At 40.7% G+C, this 23,402-nt stretch overlaps 1 protein-coding gene and 1 pseudogene across 2 annotated transcripts in view; both read left to right on the top strand.

Annotated features, from left to right (window-relative positions):
- The window catches only part of ADAMTSL3 (ADAMTS like 3), a 419,630-nt gene extending 396,462 nt beyond the window's left edge, over positions 1 to 23,168 (top strand). The window contains exons 26-30 of one of the 2 annotated variants that reach the window (XM_049906188.1): positions 6,389 to 6,572; positions 10,679 to 10,883; positions 15,319 to 15,431; positions 19,793 to 20,010; positions 20,843 to 23,168. In XM_049906188.1, the coding sequence (XP_049762145.1) occupies positions 6,389 to 6,572; positions 10,679 to 10,883; positions 15,319 to 15,431; positions 19,793 to 20,010; positions 20,843 to 20,949 (827 nt within the window). In that variant the 3' untranslated portion in view covers positions 20,950 to 23,168. Of the gene's footprint in view, positions 1 to 6,388; positions 6,573 to 10,678; positions 10,884 to 15,318; positions 15,432 to 19,792; positions 20,028 to 20,842 lie in introns of both variants that reach the window. The other variant, XM_049852500.1, reaches the window with a different exon arrangement.
- LOC126057366 (uncharacterized) lies at positions 3,621 to 3,739 on the top strand (annotated as a pseudogene).
- Positions 23,169 to 23,402: the final 234 nt, after the last annotated feature.

The raw sequence follows: 23,402 nt of genomic DNA, 5'->3' as shown, positions 1-23,402 counted from the left end.
AATAAAATAAATGAACAATAAACAGGTAAATATGTAAGATATTTCTCTATGGTAAGTGCTACGAAGAAAACAAAATAAGGTGATAAGATAGGGGGTAAATGTGGTCAGGAAGGGCCTTCTGAGGATGTGATGTCTAAGCTCAGACCTAAACGATACGATGGAACCATCGGTGCAGAAAGGTGATGAAGGAGCATTTCTGCCAAGGGGAGTAAACCAGTTGCCATGGATTCTGACTCATGATGACCCTGTGTGTGTCAGGGTAGAACTGTGCTCTAAACCCATGTGCTCTATAGGGTTTAAATGGCAGAGTTTTGGAAGGTAGATCACCAGACCTTTCTTCTGAGGCACCTCTGGGTTGATTCAAATCTCCAACCTTTCAGTTAGCAGCCAAGCACGTTAACTGCTTACACCACCCGGAGATTACAGGTAGAGGGAATAGCCAAGTGCAAAGATTGTAAAGTGGGAACAAACTTAGTGTGGTCAAGGAACACAAAGAAGATTCATGAGACTGGGATAGTGAGGGAGAAGGAAAGGAGGATGAGTTGAGGTTGCAGAGTTATGGAGGCCAAATCATACAGAGCTCTGTGGGTCAAGGTGAAGACTCTAGAGTTTCTTCCTAAAGAATTGGGAAGCCACTGGGGAGTCTTATGGGAGTGAATAAATGATATGATTTTCTTTTTAAGTGCATTTCTGTCAAAAATCACCAATTTGACGAAGAAAAAGTTGTCAAATTGAACTTCATCAGAATTAAAAATTTCTGCTTATCACAAAGGAGAATGAAGAACACCAAAGACACAGGAGAATATGAGCCCAAGAGGCAGAAAGGTCCACATAAGCCAGAGACTCTATCAGCATGAGACTGGAAGAACTAGATGGTGCCCAGCTGCCACCAATGACTGCCCTGACAGGGAACACAACAGAGAGTCCCTGTTGGAGCAGGAGAAAAGTGGAATGAAGACCTCAAATTCTAGTAAAAAGACCAGACTAAATGGTGTGACTCACACTGGAGGGACCCCAGAGGTCGTGGTCCGCAGACTCTCTGTTAGCCCAAAACTGGACCCATTCCCAAAGCTAACTTTTCAGACAAAGATTAGACTGGACTGTAAGACATGAAATAATACTGGTGAGGAGTGTGCTTCTTAGCTCAAGTAGACACATGAGACTATGTGGGCAGCTCCTGTCTGGAGGCGAGATGATAAGGCAGAGGGGGACAGGAGCTGGTTGAATGGACACGGGAAATACAGGATGGAGAGAAGGAGTGTGCTGCCACATTGTAGGGAGAGCATCTAGGTCACATAACAATGTGTGTATAAGTTTTTTGTATGAGAAACTGACTTGAATTGTAAACTTTCACTTAAAGCACAATTTTAAAAAAAGAATTCTCATCAAAAGATATCAGTAAGAATATGAAAAAACAAGCCACAGACTGGGAAATTATTGGCAGTACAAAGAACTTATATTCAGAATATATAAAGAACAACTACAAGTTAACAATAAAAAGACAAATAACTCAAACTCCTGTCACTTCACACCCCACCCTCCCGAAGATGGGCAAAAAATGCCAACGCACATTTCAGAAAATAAGGTATACAATTTGCTAATAGGCTAATAAAAAGATGCTCAACATATTTAGGCGTCAGGGAAATGGAGATTAAAACCACAAAGAGATGCTATGTCATATCCACCAGAATAGTTGAGTAGCCCCTGTGTGGTGCAAACGATTAATGCACTCTGCTGCTAACTAGAAGGTTTGTGGTTATGTCCATCCAGAGGCACCTTGGAAGAAAGGCCTGGTGAATCTAATTCCAAAAAACCAGCCATTGAAAACCCTTGTGGAACAAAGATCTACTCTGACGCACATGGAGGTCATCATGAGTTGGATTCACCTTGATGGCAACTTTTGTTTTTATTAGAATAGCTGAAAACAAAAGACCAACAATACCAAATTTAGGCAAGAACGTAAAGCAACTGAAACTCTCATCCATTGCTGGTGAGTGTGTAAAATGGTACAACCACTATGGAAAATATTTGACATTTTCTAATTGAGTTAAACCTGCACCTACCCTTTGACCCAGAAAAATGAGAACATGTCTACAAAAAGATTTGGAAAAGAATGTTCACAGTGGCCTTACTCATAATTGCCTTTGATAGAATGTGGTATATTCACACAATGGAATCTTATTCAGAAATAAAAGAAAATGAACCACTGATAAGCACAACAATATGGATGAATCTCAAAAAAAATATGTTAAGCAAAAGAAGTCAAACACAAAAGAGTACCTATCATGTGAAGGTCAAGAACAGGCAAAACTAATGTGTACTGATAGAAATGAGGAAGTGGTTGCCTGGAAAGGGAGGGAATTGCTGAGGAAGAAGCAGGAAGAAACTTTTGGGGGTGATAAGAATGTTCTGTATCTTGCTTGGATTCATTGTTACATTGTTGTTATTGTTAGGTGCCATTGAGTTGATTCCTATGCATAGCCTTATGTACAACAGAACGAAACACTGCCTGGTCCTGCGCCATCCTAACCATCCTTGCTATGTTTGAGTCCATTGTTGCAGCCAGTGTGTCAATCCATCTTGATGAGGGTCTTCCTCTTTTGGGCTGACCCTTTACTCTACCAAGCATGATGTCCTTCTCCAGGGACTGGTCCCTCCTGATAGTATGTCCAAAGTACATGAGATGAAGTCTCCCAATCCTTGCTTCTAAGGGGTATTCTGGCTATACTTCTTCCAAGACAGATTACTTCATTCTTCTGGCAGTCCGTAGTATATTCAATATTCTTTGCCAACACCATAATTCAAAGGCATCAATTCTTCTTCAGTCTTTCTTGATTGTTGTCCAGCTTTCACATGCATATGAGGCGACTGAAAATACCATGGCTTGGGTCAGGTGCACCTTAGAACTCAAAGTGGTATCTTTGCTTTTTAATATTTGAAAGAGGTCTTTTGCAGCAGATTTTCCCAATGCAATACATCATTTGATTTCTTGACTGCTGCTTCCATGGGCGTTGATTGTGGATCCAAGTAAAATGAAATCTTTGACAACTTCAATATTTTCTTCCTTTATCACGATGTTGCTTATTGGTCTGGTTGTAAGGATTTTTGTTTTCTTTATGTTGAGGTGTAATCTGTACTGAAGGCTGTAGTCTTCGATCTTCATCAGTAAGTGCTTCAAGTCCTCTTCACATTCAGCAAGCTAGGTTGTGTCATCTGCATAGTGTGGGTTGTTAGTGAGTCTTCCTCCAATCCTGATGCCGTGTTCTTTCTTCATATAGTCCAGTTTTTCAGATTATTTGCTCAGCATACAGATTGAGTAAGTATGGTGAAAGGATATAACCCTGATGCACACCTTTCTTGATTTTAAACTACGCAGCATCCCCTTGTTCTGTTCTAATGACTGCCTCTTGTTCTATAATTTAGGTTAGATATACTCAAGGTCATACTTTGGCTTTTGTGGACTTGTTTTAATTTTCTTCAGCTTCAACTTGAACTCGCATATGAGCAATTGATGGTTTATTCTGCCGTTGGCTTCTGGCCTTGTTATGACCAATGATATTGAGCTTCTCCTTTGTCTTTTTGCACTTATGCAGTCAATTTTATTTCTGTGTTTTCCATCCGTCTACGGCCATACCATCCTGAATGCACCCGATTTCATCTGATTTCAGAAGCTAAGCAGGGTTGAGCCTGTTTACTACTTGGATGGGAGACTGCCTAGCAATACCAGGTGCTGTAGGCTTAGAAACACTGGTGATGTAGTAGTTAAGTGCTACAGCTGCTAACCAAAAGGTCAGCAGTTCGAATCCACCAGGTGCTCCTTGGAAACTCTGTGGGGCAATTCTACTCTGTCCTGTAGGGTCGCTGTGGGTCAGAATCAACTCAATGGCAAGAGGTTTTTTTCTTGGTATTCCATCTAGCACAGCCCATGTGTATAGTCGCCATTTATGTTGTTGAAAAAGCTATTTCCAATGAATAAGTAGTTGGTCTTGCAAAATTCTGTTGTGCAACCTCTGGCATTGTTTCTCTCATCAAGACCATATTTTCAACCTGCCGACCTGTCTTTGTTTCCAACTTTCTCATTCCAATTGCCAGTAATTATCAGTGCATCTTGATTGCATGTTCGATAATTGCAGACTGCAGAAGTTGGTCAAAATGTTCAGTTTCTTCATCTTTGACATTGGTGGTTGGTGGGTAAATCTCAGTAATAGTCACATGAACTGGTCTTCCTGGTTGTTGTTGTTAGGTGCCGTCAAGTCAGTTCTGACTCATAGCGACCCTATGTGCAACAGACCATCTGATGTCAGCAATGGTATCCCTTGTCCTACATCCTCTTCTGAATCTGGCTTGAATTTCTGGCTGTTCCGTGTCTATGTATTGCTGCAACTGCTTCTGAATGATCTTCAGCAAAATTTTACTTGTGTGTGGTATTAATGTTATTGTTCGATTATTTCTGCATTCCGTTGGATCTCTTTTCTTTGGAATGGGTACAAATACGGATCTTTTCCAGTCAGTTGGCTAGGTAGCTGTACTTCAGGATAGATCTTGAAATGTTCTTTTTGACAATGAGTGTGATGCTTTTTCTTTTAAATTTGTCATTCCTGGCATAGAAGACCATGATTATCCAGTTCAAAAGGCCAAGACTAGTCTAATTCAGCTCACTAATGCCTAGGATATCAATCTTTATGTGTTCCATTTTATTTTTGACAACTTCCAGTGCTCCTAGATTCATACGTTGTACATTCCATGTTCCTATTATTAATGGATGTTTGCTGCTGTTTCTTCTCATTTTGAGTCGTGCCACATCAGGAAATGAAGATCCTGAAACCTTTTCTTCATCTGTGTCATTGAGGTCCACTCTACCTTAAGAAGGCAGCTCTTACCCAGTTGTATTTTGAGTGCCTTCCAACCTGAGGGGCTCATCTTCCAGCACTATATGAGACATCATTCCACTGCTATTCATAATGTTTTCACTGGCCAATTTTTTAAGAAGTAGATTACCAGATCCTTATTCCTAGTCGATAGTCCATGGTTACACAAGTACGTATAATGTTGAAAACTCTTCACATTCTACACCTGAGATCTGAGTACCTTACTGTATAGGAATTATGCCTCAATTAAAAAAATAGAAAGAATTATACACATGCCCTGTCCTGAACTGTCAATATCTTTGTGAAATGTGGCGTAGTAGAAGGAATTAGACTTGGAGTCAATCACACGTAGGTTCCAACCCAACTAATACAGGAAGGACCTTGTGCAACTTACTTTGCTTCCTTCAGTTTCCACCTCTGCAAATAAAAATATCTAATTCACAAGTGGCAATAAGGATTAAATGAAAGATTGATTATAAAGTATCTGACCTAGTACCTATCACCTGGGAGGGTCCTAATAAACTTAGCTATTTTTATTTTAAATATCTATATATTTTTAAATAAAGTGGAATCCTGAGAGCTCAACTAAAAATACATTTTTTCTGTGCTGCTTTGCAAATGAGGCATGTGTAACATTAAGACAAAAATTCAAAAATCAGAAGGAAAAGCTGGAAAGCTGGAAGTTAAAGGAATCACTCTGCTCTGTGAGGAAGCTGTGGACACAGCTGGTAGCTATCATTTACTTATGATTATTATAGGAAAATCTGGCACCTTCTGTGATCACACACAAATCTGTCATCATCATGTCCTACCTCATCTCTTACTAAGTGTCAGAGGGAAGGAAAAAGGCATTTGGACTGAGAATGAGAGTCAAAAAGCTGTAATTACTGGAGGTGGTCAGCCTCTGCTTTTCTAAAGGAAACTCCCATTTTTATCTTTCCAGATGTCTCCATGACAAATTACTTATGCAATTTCAGGACTAATCTGAAGTTTAGATTAAGAATTAATGGAAAAGAATGGATTGAATGGAAATGCACCTTTAACATCACGGCTTAATGCCTGATCCTGTTGCTCTGACTATATCATCTTTCATTTCTCCACCTGTCCACGTTGCAGACTCAGAGGCCTTTGGAACACCCCTTGGAGAGGCCCTCTTCTCTTGTCTTCTTGGCTCTGCTTGGAAAGTGCTGAGGAGGCAGCCCGCCGCTTAGAGTAACTCCTTCTCTTAGGGATTCTTCTGGCAGATCTCGCTGGCCTACAATAGCCCCTCTTCCCAGGCTGTGGTCCAGGGCCCCATTTTGGCTGCCTTTCCCACCAGTTATTATAATAAGTGAGTTGAGGGAAAATGAGATTTAAAGAACCCCCTTGCACCATGAGACAGATTTCTCTCTATGTACTATTTAAGGAACCGGACAGGCAGCTCACCAGAAGACAGCTCCTGGTGGTCTTTGGCCATGTCTTCTCCAGCCCATCACCATTTCTCATCCAGGGCTGTCATGACATTTCATTTCTTTCTGTAGTGCCTTTTTGGGAGCCTGGTAACTGGACACATTGTTCTGCTACCTGTGGCCACTTGGGAACCAGCATTCAGAGACTCCGCTGTGTGATGACCAATGGGCAGGAAGTGAGTGAGGCCCTCTGTGATCCCCTCCAGAAGCCACTGGCTGGATTTCAGCCCTGTAACATCCGGGACTGCCCTGCGAGGTACGTGTAGTCACTCTTCTTATATCATTACCAAGTTTTTGCTTGTTTTAAAACATGTCCTAATTTGGACCTAATAATAAAATAAGCTAAGATTTATTTAACACGGTCATTCTGCTAAGCTATTTAAAGGATCACTTCACGATAACGCATGAGGCAGACCTTGTTATCTTCTTATTTAACTGTTGGGAAAAACCCTCCTAGGTCACACAGTTACAAGGGCCAGAACCCAAGTCTGATCTGAGAGCCTCTGCTCTTAATTGCTGCTCGAATCTGCTTCCTATACTCACGGTGCCATCAGCTTCTTGAGAGCACTGTTGTCAGCTGTTGTCAAGTTGGCCCTACTCATGGCAATGGAACTAAATGCTGCCTGGCCCTGTACCATCCCCATGATCGGCTGCAGATCAGACCATTGTTTCATTGGCTGATTTTCAGAAGTAGGTCTCCAGGCCTTTGTTTCTAGCACACCTTAGTCTGGAAGCCCCATTAAAACCTGTTCAGCATCATAGCAACACTCAAACAGCCATTGGCAGACAGACAAGTGATGTCTGTGCTGAGGTGCACTGACGGAAAAATCAGACCTATGTGTCCTGCATAGGAGGCAAGAATTTTGTTGTTTTTGTTGTGCTTGAAGTGAAAGTTTACAATTCATGTCAGTTTCTCATACAAAAACTTACACACATATTGTTATGTGACGCTAGTTGCTCTCCCTATAACGTGACAGCATATACTCCTCCTCTCCACCCTGTATTTCCCATGTCTATTCAATCAGCTCCTATCCCCCTCTGCCTTCTCATCTCAGAGAGGCAAGAATTTTACCATTGAAATACCACCGTCTTATCTTGAGAATGTCGAGAGGCTGAACTCATGGGTTTACCTAGGAGACAATGCAGTGGGTCAGAATCATCAGAGGCACTTGTTAAAAACATAGTTACCTAGGCCGCACCATAGAAAAAAGCATTAATGATCTTTTTATGTAGTAAGAGCCTACAAATCAGTATACAAAACATGTGTAAAATCAGAACTCATGATCTCCACCAAACTGATCTGTTTCCAGTGTTCCAGACCTCAGTGAATGCATCCTAGACTCTCCTCTTTCTCTCACTTCCATCTACTTTTTTCAGTCTTCACTGCCACCGCCAGAGTCCAGCCCACCATCATTTCTCACATGGAATATTCCAGTAGCCTCCTAATACTTGTCTTCCTCCTTTAACACGTTCTCCACTCTATAAACAGAACTATCTCTTAAAACACAAATTCAGTTAACAGCTAAGTGTGTTGACCACTTATACCACCCACTTGGCTGATAACAAAAAGATTGGAGGTTTAAGTCCACCTGGAGGTGACTCAGAAGAAAGGTCTGGCAATCTACTTCTGAAAAATCGGCCATTGAAAACCCTCTGGAGCACAGCTCTACTCTTACACACATGGGGTCACCATGAGTCAGTGTCAACTCAACAGCAACTGGTTTTTCTGGTGCTCTATATTTTTATATTTCCTTATTGTTTTTCTTCATAGCTCTTACCACTATCTGCCTACCTTGATCCTCCACAAGACTATAAATTCAATAAGAGCAAACTTTTGGCTGCCTTGCTCAACACTCTATTCTCAGCACTTAGCACATTTTCAATGCCTTCATACGCACTCCCAAAATATTTTTAGAATGAACAATTTAATAACATAGACCCTAATACATAATTGGCCAGATTGCAGCACGGTCCACAGCAAAAATAATCAATAAATAATAGTAGCAATTATTGAGCACAGACCTATGAGATAGATACTTACAGATATTTACTGATCACCTGCTAGGTGCTAGGTACGATTTTTGTCTCTGGGGATAAAAAAGGTGGACAAAACCCCATTTCACTGATGTGAAAATGGAAGCATACAGCTCACTGCTCTTGTGAAAATGTCCACACTAGATTCAATTATCTGTGCCATGGAGGAGAATGTGAGACAGGGCCACAATGCCAAACAAAACAGTTGTTGGAAGGCTATGGATATTGTAGGCACTGTGACTGACATGTCCACCAGTGCCCATTGTCATTCTTCCAAGGAAACTCTCATGCTAAAAATCACCCTCAGGAAACAGCAAACTGATCCTACAAAATTGTTGTTGTTGTTAGGTACCATCAAGTTGATTTAGACTCATAATGACCCCATGTAACAGAATAGAACTTGTCCATAGGGTTTTCTAGACTGTAATCTTTACTGGAGCGGATCACTAGGTCCTTCTTCCATGAAGCTGCTGGGTGGGTTTGACCTGCCAACCTTTCGGTTAGCAACCAAACACTTAACCATTGTGCCACCAGGGCTCCCTAATCCTACAATAACTAGGGTAAAATTGATTCAAGAAAGCTGCTTTATGTCAATTCCTGGCTGTCACCAAGTAAAATCCATTTGGGGAATTTATTAACAGCCCTGTTTATTAAATATTCTCAAGTATTTGTACACTCCTAGAATGAACAGAGTCATACATTTTCATACCTAGCAAAGGCCATAGAGGTCATCTAACCCCATCTCCCTCTCTACACTAGGGATCCTTAACATTTTTTTGCCATGGACCACTCTGGTAGTCTGAAGAAACCTATGGATCCCTTCCCTAGATAAGATTTTTAAATATATAAAACACAATACATTTGATTACAAGGAAAACTGAATATATTAAAGTACAATTACTGAAATATTAGAAATGCAAAATATAGTAATAGGAATGCTTCTGTACGAACACACTAAATAACGGGATCTAGTGGAAATTTGGAAACCCTGGTGGCGTAGCGGGTAAGAGCTACGGCTGCTGACCAAAAGGTCGGCAGTTTGAATCCGCCAGGTGCTCCTTGGAAACCCCGTGGAGCAGTTCTAGTCTGTCCTATAGGGTTGCTATGAGTCAGAATTGACTCGACAGCAATGGGTTTGGTTTTTTTTGTTTGTTTTAGTGGAAATTTAATTTGAAATAGTGGAGAATACAGATTGTATTTTGAGATACCTGCCACCACTGTAATGTCATGCGAAAATATCTATGGTTTCTATTGGTGACAAAATTACAGGTACTACTAAAATTACAATAGTTTGTGGCCTACATTTATAATTGAGGGAAATAGTAAAGTTTAGTTAAAGCTTAATGACAATAAAGGTATAATTCTTTTCCTATCCTACTGCACGGACAGCTTGGATAACCATAGAATAGACCTCAAATTAGAATTCTGTGCTCTGCAGTACTCTAGCTGCAGTTTAAACATCTTCAATAGCAGACAGCCTAATATCTCTTAAGGTGCCCAGTTCCAAGTTCACACTCCTATAATCATTAAACCACAAACCTTAGAGTCAGATATACCTAGAATCAAATCCCAGCTCTGTTACACATTAGTTATGTGACCACAGTCAAGTTATTTACCTCCTGGACATCCATTTCTTCCTTACAAGAATGGAAATAACATGAGAATTACATGAGATAACATGTATCTTGCAGAGTGAACAATACATTGTTGTTGTTAGCTGCTGTCGAGTCGGCGCTTGACTCATGGCACCCCACACACGATGGGATTGGACTGTTGTGAACCATAGGGCTTTCATTGATTGGCATTTTGGAAATAGATCACCAGGCCTTTCTTCCTAGTCTGTCTTAGTTTGGAAGCTCTGTTGAAACCTGTTCAGCATCTTAGCAACATGCTAGCCTCCACTGACAGATGTAGCTTCAGGTGAATTGGCTGGGAATCAAATCTGGGTCTTCCACACATAGGTGCCTAAAAAAATGTTTTTTTCTCTTTGGTTTCAAGAAATTAAAATCACCTTTTTTAAGTTTCCACCGAATTTTGTCCTAGCTCCATCCTCTGGAGCCACACAAGGGCCAGCTCTTCATAAACTTGCAGATAGCTCTATCCCATCCCTATATTGGTTGTCTTGTCATGGTGACTCTGTTGTTCATCTGAGTAAAAGAAAACCTGAGAATAAGGCTAGGAGTTGTCTATTCTGCTGCCAATTCCCACAGAGACACGTAACAGCCTTGAAATAGCCACCGTGTTAGGATCAACTTGGCCTTTCGAAGAGACTTCCTGTAAGATCTGACGTGCCAGTCCTTACTAAGGTCTTGTAGTTTTTGTTCCTAGGTGGTTGACAAGTGCGTGGTCAGAGTGCTCTGTGTCTTGCGGTGAGGGATTCCGCAGTCGGCAAGTAACATGCAAACGGACAAAAGCCAATGGAACTGTGCAGGTGGTATCTCCAAGAGCATGTGCCACCAAAGACCGGCCTCTGGGGAGAAAACCATGTTCCAGTCATCTGTGTGTTCAGTGGGTCGTTGAACCAGGGACCCAGGTAAAGCTGACAAATCCAGTGTGTTGTCAATTGTATAATCATCACCTTGTTTCTAATAAACATTTATTTTAATTTTGGAAAAAATCTGGTTGGTCTCTAAAATGAATATATGTCTCTGAACTCAAGGTTTACTTTTGGAAATGCTAGAGTTTCTGTCTTTAGATACAAAGGTGAAGCCGGTTCGGGACCTTTGAATATAGCAGCTCAATAACAGAAGCTCTAAGATAGACTGGTTTGTGGCAATAGGCAGCCTTCAAGAAAAGGAGAACATTAGAGATATCTGCACAAGAATCTCGGAACTCATATCCCAAATGCTACCTTAAGTAATATCATAATAAAAAACACTTAGGTAAAATTTTTAAAGAAATGTGTAGGAACCCATAAGAAAAAATATAACACATTGTTGAAATACACAGAGGAAAGGTTATTTAAACAAATGACCTGCTGTATTCACAAATGGAAAATCTCAGTGCTCTAAAGATGTCCATTCCCTTAAATAAATTGATACATGTAATAGAATGCCAATTAAAATCTCAGTAGAACTTCTTTGTTGAACTTGACAAGACACTTCTGACATTCATATTGGAGAACAAATAAATGAGAATAAGAAATTTTTAGAAAAACAGAAATTATTGGAAGTGTGTCAGAGCATGTGTCATAAGTGAAATGCTGCAGGAAGAGACATGGGTCATGGAGTAGAATTAGGGCACGTGAAATGCGTTAAAGTTCGAAGACAAGTTAATCACAGGGAAAATAATGGTTTTAAAAATAGAGGATATAAAATTACAAACATTGTTGAAGGAAATTAAAGAAGATGTAAATAAGATGGCAGCACTCCCCAAATTGACCTGCCGATTCAATGCAATCCCTGTCAAAATCTCAGTTGGCGTCTTTGTAGAAGTTTCAAAGCTGATCCTAAAATTTATATGGAAGTACAAAGGACCCAGGATAGCCAAAACAATATTTAAAAGGGAACTAGGTTGGAAGACTCACACTTCCCAATTTAAAAATTATTACAGTAATTAAGACAATGTAGTACTAGCATAAGGTAGACATGTAGATCAGTGGAATAGAACTAAGGGTCTAGAAATAAGCTCATATGCCTATGTCAACTGATTTTCTATAGGACCACCAAGACCATTCAATTGGGAAAGAATAACCTTTTCAACAAATGGTGCTGGGACAACTGAGTACCCACAAGCAAAACAATGAAACTGGACCCCTACCTCATACCATATATATAAATTAACTCAAAATGTATCAAAGACTTAAATAACTTGAGAGCTAAAATTGTCTGTAAAATTCTTAGAGGACATCAAAGGCATAAATCTTTGTGACTTTGGGTTAGGCAATGGTTTCTTAGATATGACACCAAAAACACAAGCAACAACAAAAACAACAAAGTCCAGAAAGATTGAACTTAGACTGAACTTCATAAAAATTAAAAAATTTTGTAATGCAAAGGATACCATCAAGAAAGTGAAAAGACAACCCACAGAATGGGAGAAAATATTTGTAAATCATGTATCTGATAAGAAACATGTATACAGAATATATAAAGAACACTTCCAACTCAATAATAAAAACACAGATAATCCAATTTAAAAAATTGTCAAAAGATCTGAATAGACATTTTGTGAAAAAAATATATACAAATAGCCAACAAGCATATGAAAAAACGCTTTCATCATTAGCCATCAAGCAAATGTAAATCAAAATCATAATGAAATACCATTTTACATCCACTGCCATTTGTTGTTGTAGGTGCCATTGAATTAGTTTCAGCTCACATTGACACTGTGTACAACAGAATGAAACACTGCCTGGTGCTGTGTCATCCTCACAATTGTTGCTATCTTTGAGCCCATTGTTGCAGTCACTGTGTCAATCCATCGCCTTGAGGGTCTTCCTCTTTTTTTGTGGACCTTTTACTGTATCAAGCACGATATCCTTTTCCAGGGACTGGTCCCTTCTGGTAATATGTCTACTGTACGTGACACAAAGTCTTGCCATCCTTGCTTCTAAGGAGCTTTCTGGCTATACTTCTTCCAAGACAGATTTGTTTGCTCTTCTGGCAGTCTGTGGTACATTCAATATTCTTTGCCAACACCATAATTCAAAGACATCAATTCTTCTTTGGTCTTCCTTATTCATTGTCTAGCTTTTGCATGCATATAAGGTGATTGAAAATACCATGGTTTGGGTGAGATGCACCTTAGTCCTTAAAGAGACATCTTTGCTTTTTAACACTTTAAAGAGGTCTTTTAGAACAGATTTGCCCAATGCAATACATCATTTGATTTCTTGACTGCTGCTTCCATGCACGTTGATTGTGGATCTAAGTGAAATGAAATCCTTGACAACTTCAATCTTTTCTCCATTTATCATGATGTTGCTTATCGGTTCAGTTGTAAGGATTTTTCAGAAACCCTGGTGGCGTAATGGTAAAGAGCTACGGCTGCTAACCAAAAGATCAGCAGTTCGAATCCACCAGGCGTTTCCTTGGAAACCCTAAGGGGCAGTTCTCTGTCCTTTAGGGTCGCGATGAGTCAGAATCAACTTGACGGCAATGGGTTTGGTTTTTGGTTGTTTTGTGTGTGTGTGTGTATGTGTGTGAGAGAGAGAGAGGATTTTTGTTTTCTTTATACTGAGGTGTCATCCATACTGAAGGCTGTAGTCTTTGATCTTCTGCAGTAAGTGCTTCTAGTCCTCTTCACTTTCAGCAAGCAAGGTTGTGTCATCTGGATACTGAAGGTTGTTTATGAGCCTTTCTCCAATCCGGATGCTGTGTTCTTCATATAGTCCAGTTTCTTGGATTATTTGCTCACTGGCATGGCTATAATTAAAAAGACAGATAATAACAAATGTTGGCGAGGATGTGGAGAAATTGTAACACTCATACACTGCTGGTAGGGATGTAAATGGTTCAGCCTCTTTCAAAAACCGTTTGACGTTTCTTCAAAAAGTTAAACATAGAGTTACTACGTGACCCAGCAATTCTGCTCCTAGGTATATACCCAAGAGAAATGAAAATATATGTCCACACAAAAATTTGTGCACTATTAATAGAAGTATTATCATAATAGCCCAAACATAGAAACAACCCAAATGCCAATCAACTGATGAATAGGTAAATAAAATGTGTTATATCCATACAATGGAATATTCTTTGGCAATAAAAAAGGAATGAGGTAGTGATACTTGTTACAACATGAATGAACCTTGAAACTACCATGATGGGAAAGATTTTTTCAAGTATAGAACTAAAAACAAATTATAAGAAAAATTGATGAGTATTATATGACTGTTATGGATTGAATTGTGTGCCCCAAAAATATGTGTTGTAAATCCTAACTTCTATGCTTGTGGTTATAATCCTGTTAATGAGATAAGATTAGTATAGGGTGTGTCTTAAGTCAGTCTCCTTTGAGGTATAAAAAAGATTAAACAAGCAAGGGAAAGAAGCAGAGATGAGGGAGGATTGATGCCAAGCCACATGGAGATCTCCAAGGAGCCAGTAAACAACCTGAAGAGACAAGGACCTTCCCCCAGAGCTGACAGAGAGAGAACGCTTTCCCCTAGAGCCAGAGCTCTGAATTGGGACTTCTAGCCTCCTAAACTATGAGAAAATAAATTTTTGTTTGTTAAAGGCACCCTCTTATGTCATTTCTGTTATAGCAGCGCTAGATAGCAAAGACAATGACTACACAAACATTTTAGAACCACCCACCAATTTTGTTTTCTTTTTTTATGTAATTGAACTCACCTTAGCACACAAGCCTTCATTTTTGCTCACAGCAGAAAAACCAAAGTTTTTGGTCACTTCTGGTTTTAAGTGTAGTCATTTCTGGAGTTAACCAGTAACCGGTTGCTACCAAGTCTGTTTCAATTCATGGCTACACCGTGTGTGTCAGCGTAGAACTGTGTTCCATAAAGTTTTCAATGGCTGATTTTTCAGAAGTGGATTGCCCGGCCTCTTTTCCGAGGCAACTCTGGGTAGACTTGAACCTGTAACCTTTTGGTTAGCAGCTAAGCGTGTAAACTACTTGCAGCACCCAGGAACTTCTACTTCCAGACATAAACCCTGCCAACTCAAGATTTGTCCTGCCTTTCTCCCTTTTGCACAGAAGCAGTTTAAGTTTCAAAGGAGAAAAGGAAAAAGAGGGAATTCAGTTCTTCCTGGCTCTGAGGGAGGGGTGTCTGGTTCCCAGGCTGTGCTCCGCCCCTCCCTGACTGCCCCTGGGGACGGCTGGTCCCTCTGTGACCGGTCTTTGGCCGTCTTGCCTCAGTGTGTGACCTGGGCTTCGCCCCTCCCTGACTGCCCCTGGGGACGGCTGGTCCCTCTGTGACCGGTCTTGGGCCGTCTTGCCTCAGTGTGTGACCTGGGTGCACACAGCCTGCACAGGTTTGATGCCACGTTTTGCTTTTGTTCCAGTGTCCTGGGCGTTGCATGCGTCAGGCCGTGAGGATGCAGCAGCGGCGTCACCCGATCTGTCAACAGCACCACGACTCTGCAGCCCCAGATTCCCACTGCGATGACAGAAGGAGGTACCGGCCTGCCCTGAGGCACCACACAATCTCTCCTCCCTCCATCAGTGACGAAAACGACTTGCGAAAATGAATTATTTCAAATTTCTACCACCTCTCATAACTGACAGATCTGATTAAATTATGATTTCTTATGGTGTCACCCTCAGAATATACATCTAAAGTATTAAGTAATATGTACTATTTATGATTACAGATTATTTGGACATAAACATATGGAGAGAGACAATCCTAAAGGGAAAACAAAGGGTAATCTTGAGGGCAGACAGATGCTTTTCCTCCTATATGTGCCTAATGAAATTTCTTGTTGCTTTCAATATGCTTACTATAATATTTATCGTTGCCTTTAATATGTTTAGGTTTACACATTAAATCTTCCCAATGTTTTGGACGAACTGCTTTATACCTCTGTTTATGAATTCTTTTGATTAGGATATTGGTACAGTATTTTAACAGAGAATGAAACTTACATGAAGGGCTTTATATAAGAAGGGAGTTTATTGTTCTCTTGCATAAAGCCAGAGCTAGTAGATGCTTTAGGGGTGGAAGAGCTTTGCTCCATGAAGTTACTTAGAAACCAGACTCCTCCCATCTTGTGGCTCCACTATCCCAGAGGACAGTGCTCCAGCCAGCAGAGCCTCAAGGGCATACTAACCAGGGACTTTGCAGTTCTGTCACTTTCTTATTGTGTGACCTTAGGCCTCCTAATCTCTCTAGTTTAGCTTTCTAATCTGCAAAATGAGTTATTATCATCCATTTGGATTTAAGGTTGAGAAGTTTTTAATTAGCTTAGCATGAAGCTCCTAAGGAGCCTGGGTCATAGAAGATGCTCAGTAAGTGACTCTTTCTTCCTCATCCCCAACCTGAGTCTTGCTGAAGAAAATGGGTGATCTGGACAGTTGGCTTGGCTACCATTTTGAGCCTTCTTCAATAAGGTTTGCGACGTAGACTCAGCTGCATTTCCTGTTCTCCACAACATGATTTCAAGCCAGACCCATTCTTTTCAAATGGAAAATATGTGGAACAGCTGCCCTCAGTCTCAACAGAAAACCTAGTTTCCTACATTGCAGAGAAAATAGAGACCACACACAAATTATGTGCAGCATCCCAGATATTTTTCTTTGCGTTTACAAAGATATATTTACACACACACACACATACACAGATTCAATTTTTTTTTTTATTTATTGTACTTTAGATGAAGGTTTACAGAACAAACTACTTTCTCATTAAAAAGTACTCGTATTGTTTTATGACATTGGTTAACAACCCCACAACATGTCAACACTTTCCCTTCTCAACCTTGGGTTCTGTATTACCAGCTTTCCTATTCCCTCCTGCTTTCTAGTCCTTGCCCCTGGGTCTGTCCATCCTTTGGCTGAAGGGTGAACCTCAGGAGTGACTTCATTACTGAGCTGAAAGGATGTCTGGGGGCCATACTCTCAGGGTTTCTCCAGTCCCTGTCAGGCCAGCAAGTCTGGTCTTTCTTTTTGAGTTAGAATTTTGTTCTACATTTTTCTCCAGCTCTGTCTGGGACCCGGTATTGTGATCCCTGTCAGAGCAGTCAGTGGTGGTAGGTGGGCACCATCTAGTTGTACTGGACTCAGTCTAGTGGAGGTCGTGGTAAGTGTGTTCCATTAGTTCTTTGGACTGATCTTTCCCTTGCGTCCTTAGTTTACACACTGAATTTTTTTTAACATGCCATACATATTTTCCTGAAACTTGTTTTTTCCGTTTAACAATGTTATGGACTTTTTCTTAGTATGTAAAGATTCATTTTATTCTTTTTAATCGTTATATTTAATATTACATGCTGATGGACATTTGATTGCTTCAAATTTTTTGCCATCGCCAACAAATGCTACAGTAAACATACTGGAACATATCTCTTTGTGCACATGGGGATAAATTATAGGGTAAATTCTTAGATGTAAATTGAATTGACAGGCATGCTTATTTTGATACTACCAAATTACCATCAAAATGTCTATACCAACAGTGTATGAGAGTGCCCTCCCCACTTTTGTCATCAACATTCTATAGGTTTTCAGTGTGAAAAATGTTTGCTAATCTGATGGATGAAAAATTATATCTAGTTTTATTTTATACTTCTCAGATTACTTTTTATATGCTCTAGCTGTTTTTTTTTTTTCTTTTTTTCCTTGAATCCACCACTTTTTTCCAATTCTAGCACCATTACTGAGGCCACCATCATATTTTACCTGGTCCACTCCCATAGCCATCTATCTGGTCTTCCTCCATTGATGCTCCTCTCCAATCCAGTCTCCACACTGTAGCTGGAATGATCCTTTCCAAAATGCCTTTCTGATCATACCACAACCCATTTCCCTGCTAGATTAAATCACGTGAGAAGCTTCATTTGCTCTTAGGAAGAAGATTGACTAAAATTCTTAATGTGGCCTATAAATAGTGCATGGTGAGGTCTTATCTCCCTCCATAGCCTCATCCAAGACCTTACTTCTTTCATTCTTCATGTTCCAACTATATTGGCCTTCTTTTGGTTCCTTGGATATGCTATACATTCTCATGCAAAGGGAGCAAAATTAAGATGCAGAAAATATGGAGAAGATTAAAAAACATGGAGAGATTTTTTGGGAGATAAAATAGCTGATTAGGAGCCCTCGTGGTGCAATGGTTAAGTGCTCAGCAGCTAACTGAAAGGTTGGTGGTTCAAACCCACCCAGTGGCTCTGCAGTAGAAAGATCCGGCAATTTGCTCATAGACAGATAGATACACAGCCTAGGAAACCCACGGGGGAGCAATACTCTGTCACATGGAGTTGCTATGCGGCAAAACTGACTCAACAGCACTTAATAATAACAGCAACAATAGCTAATTAAATTGGGTTTTGGAAAAGAGATATGGGAGAGAAATGGAAGGGTGGAAAATTTAAAAAAGAAATAATGGAAAAAGATTTCCCAGGACAAAGGTTTCTGCTTCATTCTCTGTTCTTTCTGTAAACTGGTTTTCTCTACATCTCTTGCCTACATGGCAGAATATGGCCACTACCACTCCAGCCTTCAGGTTTACATGTCTTGTTCCAGCAACCTCCAGATTCCTGGGAGAAAGACAATTATTGAACCAGACTACATTGAAGGTCTTCTTCCAGTACATTATCCTTGTGTAGTACAAATATATCTTCCAGAAGCCTTCACCTAGGGAGCAAGGGCAGATAACCCCAAACAGGTCCAGTAAGGTGGTTCTACCCAGCAGGGTAAATGTCTTTTTAAAAGTCAGAGGACATTACCTTTCTGTTCTGTTTTAAAGGCTAAGGAAACCATCTTCGCAGATGGTTTTTGGTAGCTCCTAACAAGCCGTGGTGTGACCTAAATGCAAGCCTGAAAGAGCTTCTCTTAGCAGACAAGATTGCACACATAGAAACGCATACTCATACCAGAATATGTTTCAAATGCTTAGAAAACTTAAGAGGTATTAACAAAATTGAAATGGTTTATTATGGGTAGTCCTTCCCTTCCTTGCCTAAATTGATCTGCTCCAGCTTATCTGGGTACTATATCTTTTGATGTGTCTGCCCTGACTTGGTGTTGGAAGTCAGTGGAAACCCAGGGTTTGCTTGTAATGCCTTCTCTGTGGCACATCTAAGCAGGGAATCTCAGCCATAGGTGGTAAGAAATCTTGTCATTTTCCAGTAAATTCTAGGCTGTGTGGCATCAAGGTGAAGGGTTGGTCTCTGTCTTAGCTGAAGCATCTAAGACAGAGACACCTTACATACACCATCAGTGCAAGAGGAGAAACTTTTCCAGTGGCAAGAATGTTTGCATCCGCATTCTCCGACTGATCTTTTTTCTCCATGTGTGAGAAGAGTGTGCGTCCTCACCGTTGGCTCCTCTCTTGGTGGTGGTTTGGTCACTTGTTGATTCTTACCATAGATTAATTTTTTTTTTTTTTGGCACTGGGGCTGTTTTGCCCATCTGTACTCTCCCATACCCATGTGCCTGGCACATGAAAAGCCTTAAATAAGTTTTCTTAAATTAAATCTTAAGATTTCTTTCATCTCTTAAATGAGGCCTTCTCCCGTCATGCATCCGTGACAGTCTCCAGAAACTTCCTGGTACATCTGGGGTTAACTTAGAGTGTAGGGTCATTCTTAATGGCTTGAAAATAGTCTATGCCCCGAAGTAATCTAATGCTCTGTATTATGATCATCATTGCATCGCTACTTTGCTTAGCCAACCACGGGCAGTGCAAATCTGTTTCCTAATGAATAGGGTTGTAATTGTGAAACCTTTCAGTACATTAAATATATAGTAGGGTAAAAGGCTTGATCCTAGAAAGAGGTGGCATCCCGCCTCTCCCGTTCTCTGCTTGTTTCATTTCAGACCCCCTACCTTTAGAAGGAACTGCTCGTCAGGGGCCTGTGATGTGTGTTGGCGCACAGGCCCCTGGAGGCCCTGTACAACAGCCTGTGGCAGGGGCTTCCAGGCTCGGAAGGTGGACTGTGTGCACAGAACGAGCTGCAGACCTGTGGCTGAGAGACACTGTGGGCAGCAAAAGAAGCCAACTTCCTGGCGGCACTGTCTTGGGCCTTCCTGTGATAGTACGTACCCCGCTCAGGTATCACCACTACCCCAGACACTTTGTCCAAACCAGACCCGGGTGATGCTTCCCTCCTCCATCTCACACCTGAAGGGCCATTCCGAGGGGGTGGTGGCAGCTTGGGATATTAGAAGATGAGCTACTTTGGTGTGGATGTGACACCATGTTCTTTAGAGCAGAAATAGTTGAATCAGTAGGCTGTCAGTGACACTGGTCGCTGCCTTGCTAACAATCACTGGCAGCCTCTTCTCAGACTTCCCTTCTTCCTGTAGCCTCATCCTCGGAGACAGGGGTACCATGAATGGGCTTGTATAGATATGCAAATATCCTGAAAATATGTGTAATATTTAGTACGTATGTGTATATTTCTAGCTAGCAGGTCCATAGCTTTCATAAGTTTTCCAGGGGGTCCATGACCTCCTAAAAGGTAAGCACTTCTATTCTAACCACTGAGAGGGGCAGCATGGACCAGCAGGACTGTGAGGTCCCCAGAGAGCAAGGAAAGGCCACTTATTTCTTCTCACTCTGTGATCTCAATTTATAGCTTTTTATAAAATCAAATGATTTTTTTTTTTTTAACTAGGTTTCTAAAGTTCTCGCTTCTAACCTAAAGGTTGGTAGTTCAAATCCACCCAAAGGTGCCTTGGAAGAATGACCTGGTAATCTACTTCCAAAAGATCATAGCCATTGAAAACCCTATGGAGCACAGTTCTGCTCTGACACACATAGGGTCACTATGAGTCAGAATTAACTCAACGGCAACTAGTTTGGGTTTTTTGTTTTTTTGTCTAATGAGCTACATATTATGGATTTTTTTTTTTCCTTTTTTGCAGGAGACTGCACAGACACCACTCACTACTGTATGTTTGTAAAGCATCTTAATTTGTGTTCCATAGACCTCTACAAACAGAGGTGCTGCCAGTCATGTCAAGAAGGATAAACCTTTGGCGGGGTCATGATGCTGCTGTGAAGATAAAAGAAAAACCTAAAAGCTCTTTTCCCCACGTGGCTGGTTCAAAAACATGACTGTCTTAAAAGACTAGATTCCACAATCAAACAGAAATTGATGCAAAAACACCACTGTTAAAATTTTGTCAAGTGACATTTTCCCACGGCTGGTATTTTAACTTCAGCTCTTTTAAGCAATGTATTCCAGGACTAGCCATGATACATTGGCACACATGCCATTGCACTTGGTCCTCGCCATGTCTTTCTCAGCAGGAAAACAGCAAGACCGGGAACACACCACCACACGCTGCTTCTTTCTTGGGATTCGTAGACTAGCATAGAGTAGTCCATCCTGGAGACTTGGGAGACACAACAATTGATGACTTCCTTCTCTCTCAAGTTTTAGGATTTCAACAGGTTTATAAGGGATTTACACTTTAGAAGCTCTGGCCAGTAGTTATTAAAAATGTTGGCACTAAGTGGCGCAGTTAAGCACTCAGCTGCGAACAAAAGGTTAGAGGTTGAAGGTCACAGAAGTGCCTTGGAAAAAAGCCCTGGTGATCTGCTTCTGAGAGATCACAGCCATTGAAAACCGTATGGAGCACAGTTCTACTCTGACACCTATGGGGTTGCCATGAGTCAGAACTGATTCGACGGCAACTGGTCTGGTTGAGGCTATGAAAAAGAGGCAATCACTCTGGACAGGCCTGCTTAACACAGACCGACCTGAGGATTTATTGGGGGCGGGGGGGGGGGGCAAGTGGCATCTTGTCCTTGCTCCTGCACCCACAGGAAAAAACACAGAGTAGATGTGGCAGCCAGTTTTGCAACTATGGAAATCTGTCTGTGACCAAATGAGGCGTCATGGAAATCAAAGGAGTGGGAAAGTTAACTTTTCTACTGATTTTTAAGTAATATCCAAAGCTTTCTTTTAGGAGCTGTGAATAGAACTTTTTCTAAGCACTATTCTCTTGCACACAAACAGAAAATCAAACCCTTACCAGACCTAATTTATGCATCAAATAGTATTCCTAAGGATTTTTATTTTGGAAAAATTATAAGAAAGTAAATATGAAGCATGATAGTTAAAAATAATTGTTTACAACAAATGTTTTAATTACAGTTGATTTGCCAGTAAATCCGAAGTGAATTAGAGTTAGGCCAGAGGTTAGACTTAGAACTAGAGGTTAGCCTTAGCATTTGGTCCAGAATTTGGGAAATACTGTTAGGGTTAGCTTTAGTTTTAGGATTAGGGCTAGGATTGGGTTAGATAAGAATGGAAGTTAAGTTAGGGCTAAGGATAGAGTTGGCTTTAGGGGTTAGAGTTAGGGCCAGGTTAGGTCAGGGTTGAGTTGGGCTTGGATTGGTGCCAATGCTGGTGCCAGTGATAATGTCAGGGTGGAGGTTAAGTTTGGAGTAAACGTTGCTGCTGAAGTTAATTAACGCTGGCATTCAATTTTAAGTTCTGAAGCTGATTTAGTTATGGGGATCTTTCCCTCATATACTACCACTTATGGCTTTAGCTGGCAGACAGCTCCCAGTAAGTGGGCACACTTCCTAATTTAGTGTCCCAGCTGTCTGTACACATGCTGTCAGCAGCCTGTTTGGCAACAAAGTTACCTGAAGCAGGTTGTGCTGGACCTAGTCCCTAGTCAATAATAAGCGAAGAATGCATTGTAGCTTTCGATTTTTGTGTGGGCGAGCTTGCTGAGTCTATCTACCATATTCTGAACACCAGGTCTCTCTTGTTGTGACTTCAGCCTCACTGACACTGGGATGAGCACTACTGTACGTGGATGGTTTGGTGGTTGGGGATGGATGGGGAAAGTGAAGAGGCTACACCAGCCCAGGAGTTTTCAATCATCGATCGCACTTGATAGTTAAAGGTTTTTAAATTAAAAGAAAGATCATTTGTAAAATACTTTGTATATATTTATTATATGACTTAAAGGTGCAATATTTTATTTTGTACAGTATGTAATGAAGACATGGGACATATATTTTTCTTATTAACAAAATTCCCTATTAAATTGCTTCACCTTTGTATTTAAAGTTAAAAGTTACTATTTTTCATTTGCTATTTTACTTTGCTCTTGTTATCACCCAAACCCCATCCCTGTGTATTTTATTTTACTGCTATTTCTGTAATGTGAGAGTTCATGTTTCTCTTTCATGATTCTTAAATCAGAAATAAATTTACTTCAGTTATTCAGCGACACCGTTATAAATGTAGGTGGTTTAATTGTGTTATGTTGTTGGTACCCTCGGGTATTGTCACCTTGGCTGCCCTTCAACGCTGTGAGTCTAGGAACACCTCTAGTGAGTTCAATGCCCTGGGGCTGTCCTTTGGAGTGTGGGTTACAAGATTCAGAGAAGGTCCCATAAAGAATCACTCTAACTCTCCCATCCAATCATTTATACTCTTTGTGGGCCATATTAAAAAGG

Source organism: Elephas maximus, chromosome 13 (assembly GCF_024166365.1).
Source record: "Elephas maximus indicus isolate mEleMax1 chromosome 13, mEleMax1 primary haplotype, whole genome shotgun sequence".
Classification (NCBI taxonomy): domain Eukaryota; kingdom Metazoa; phylum Chordata; class Mammalia; order Proboscidea; family Elephantidae; genus Elephas; species Elephas maximus.
Note: the sequence above shows the minus strand (reverse complement) of the source record. Positions and strands in the feature narration are given on the sequence as shown.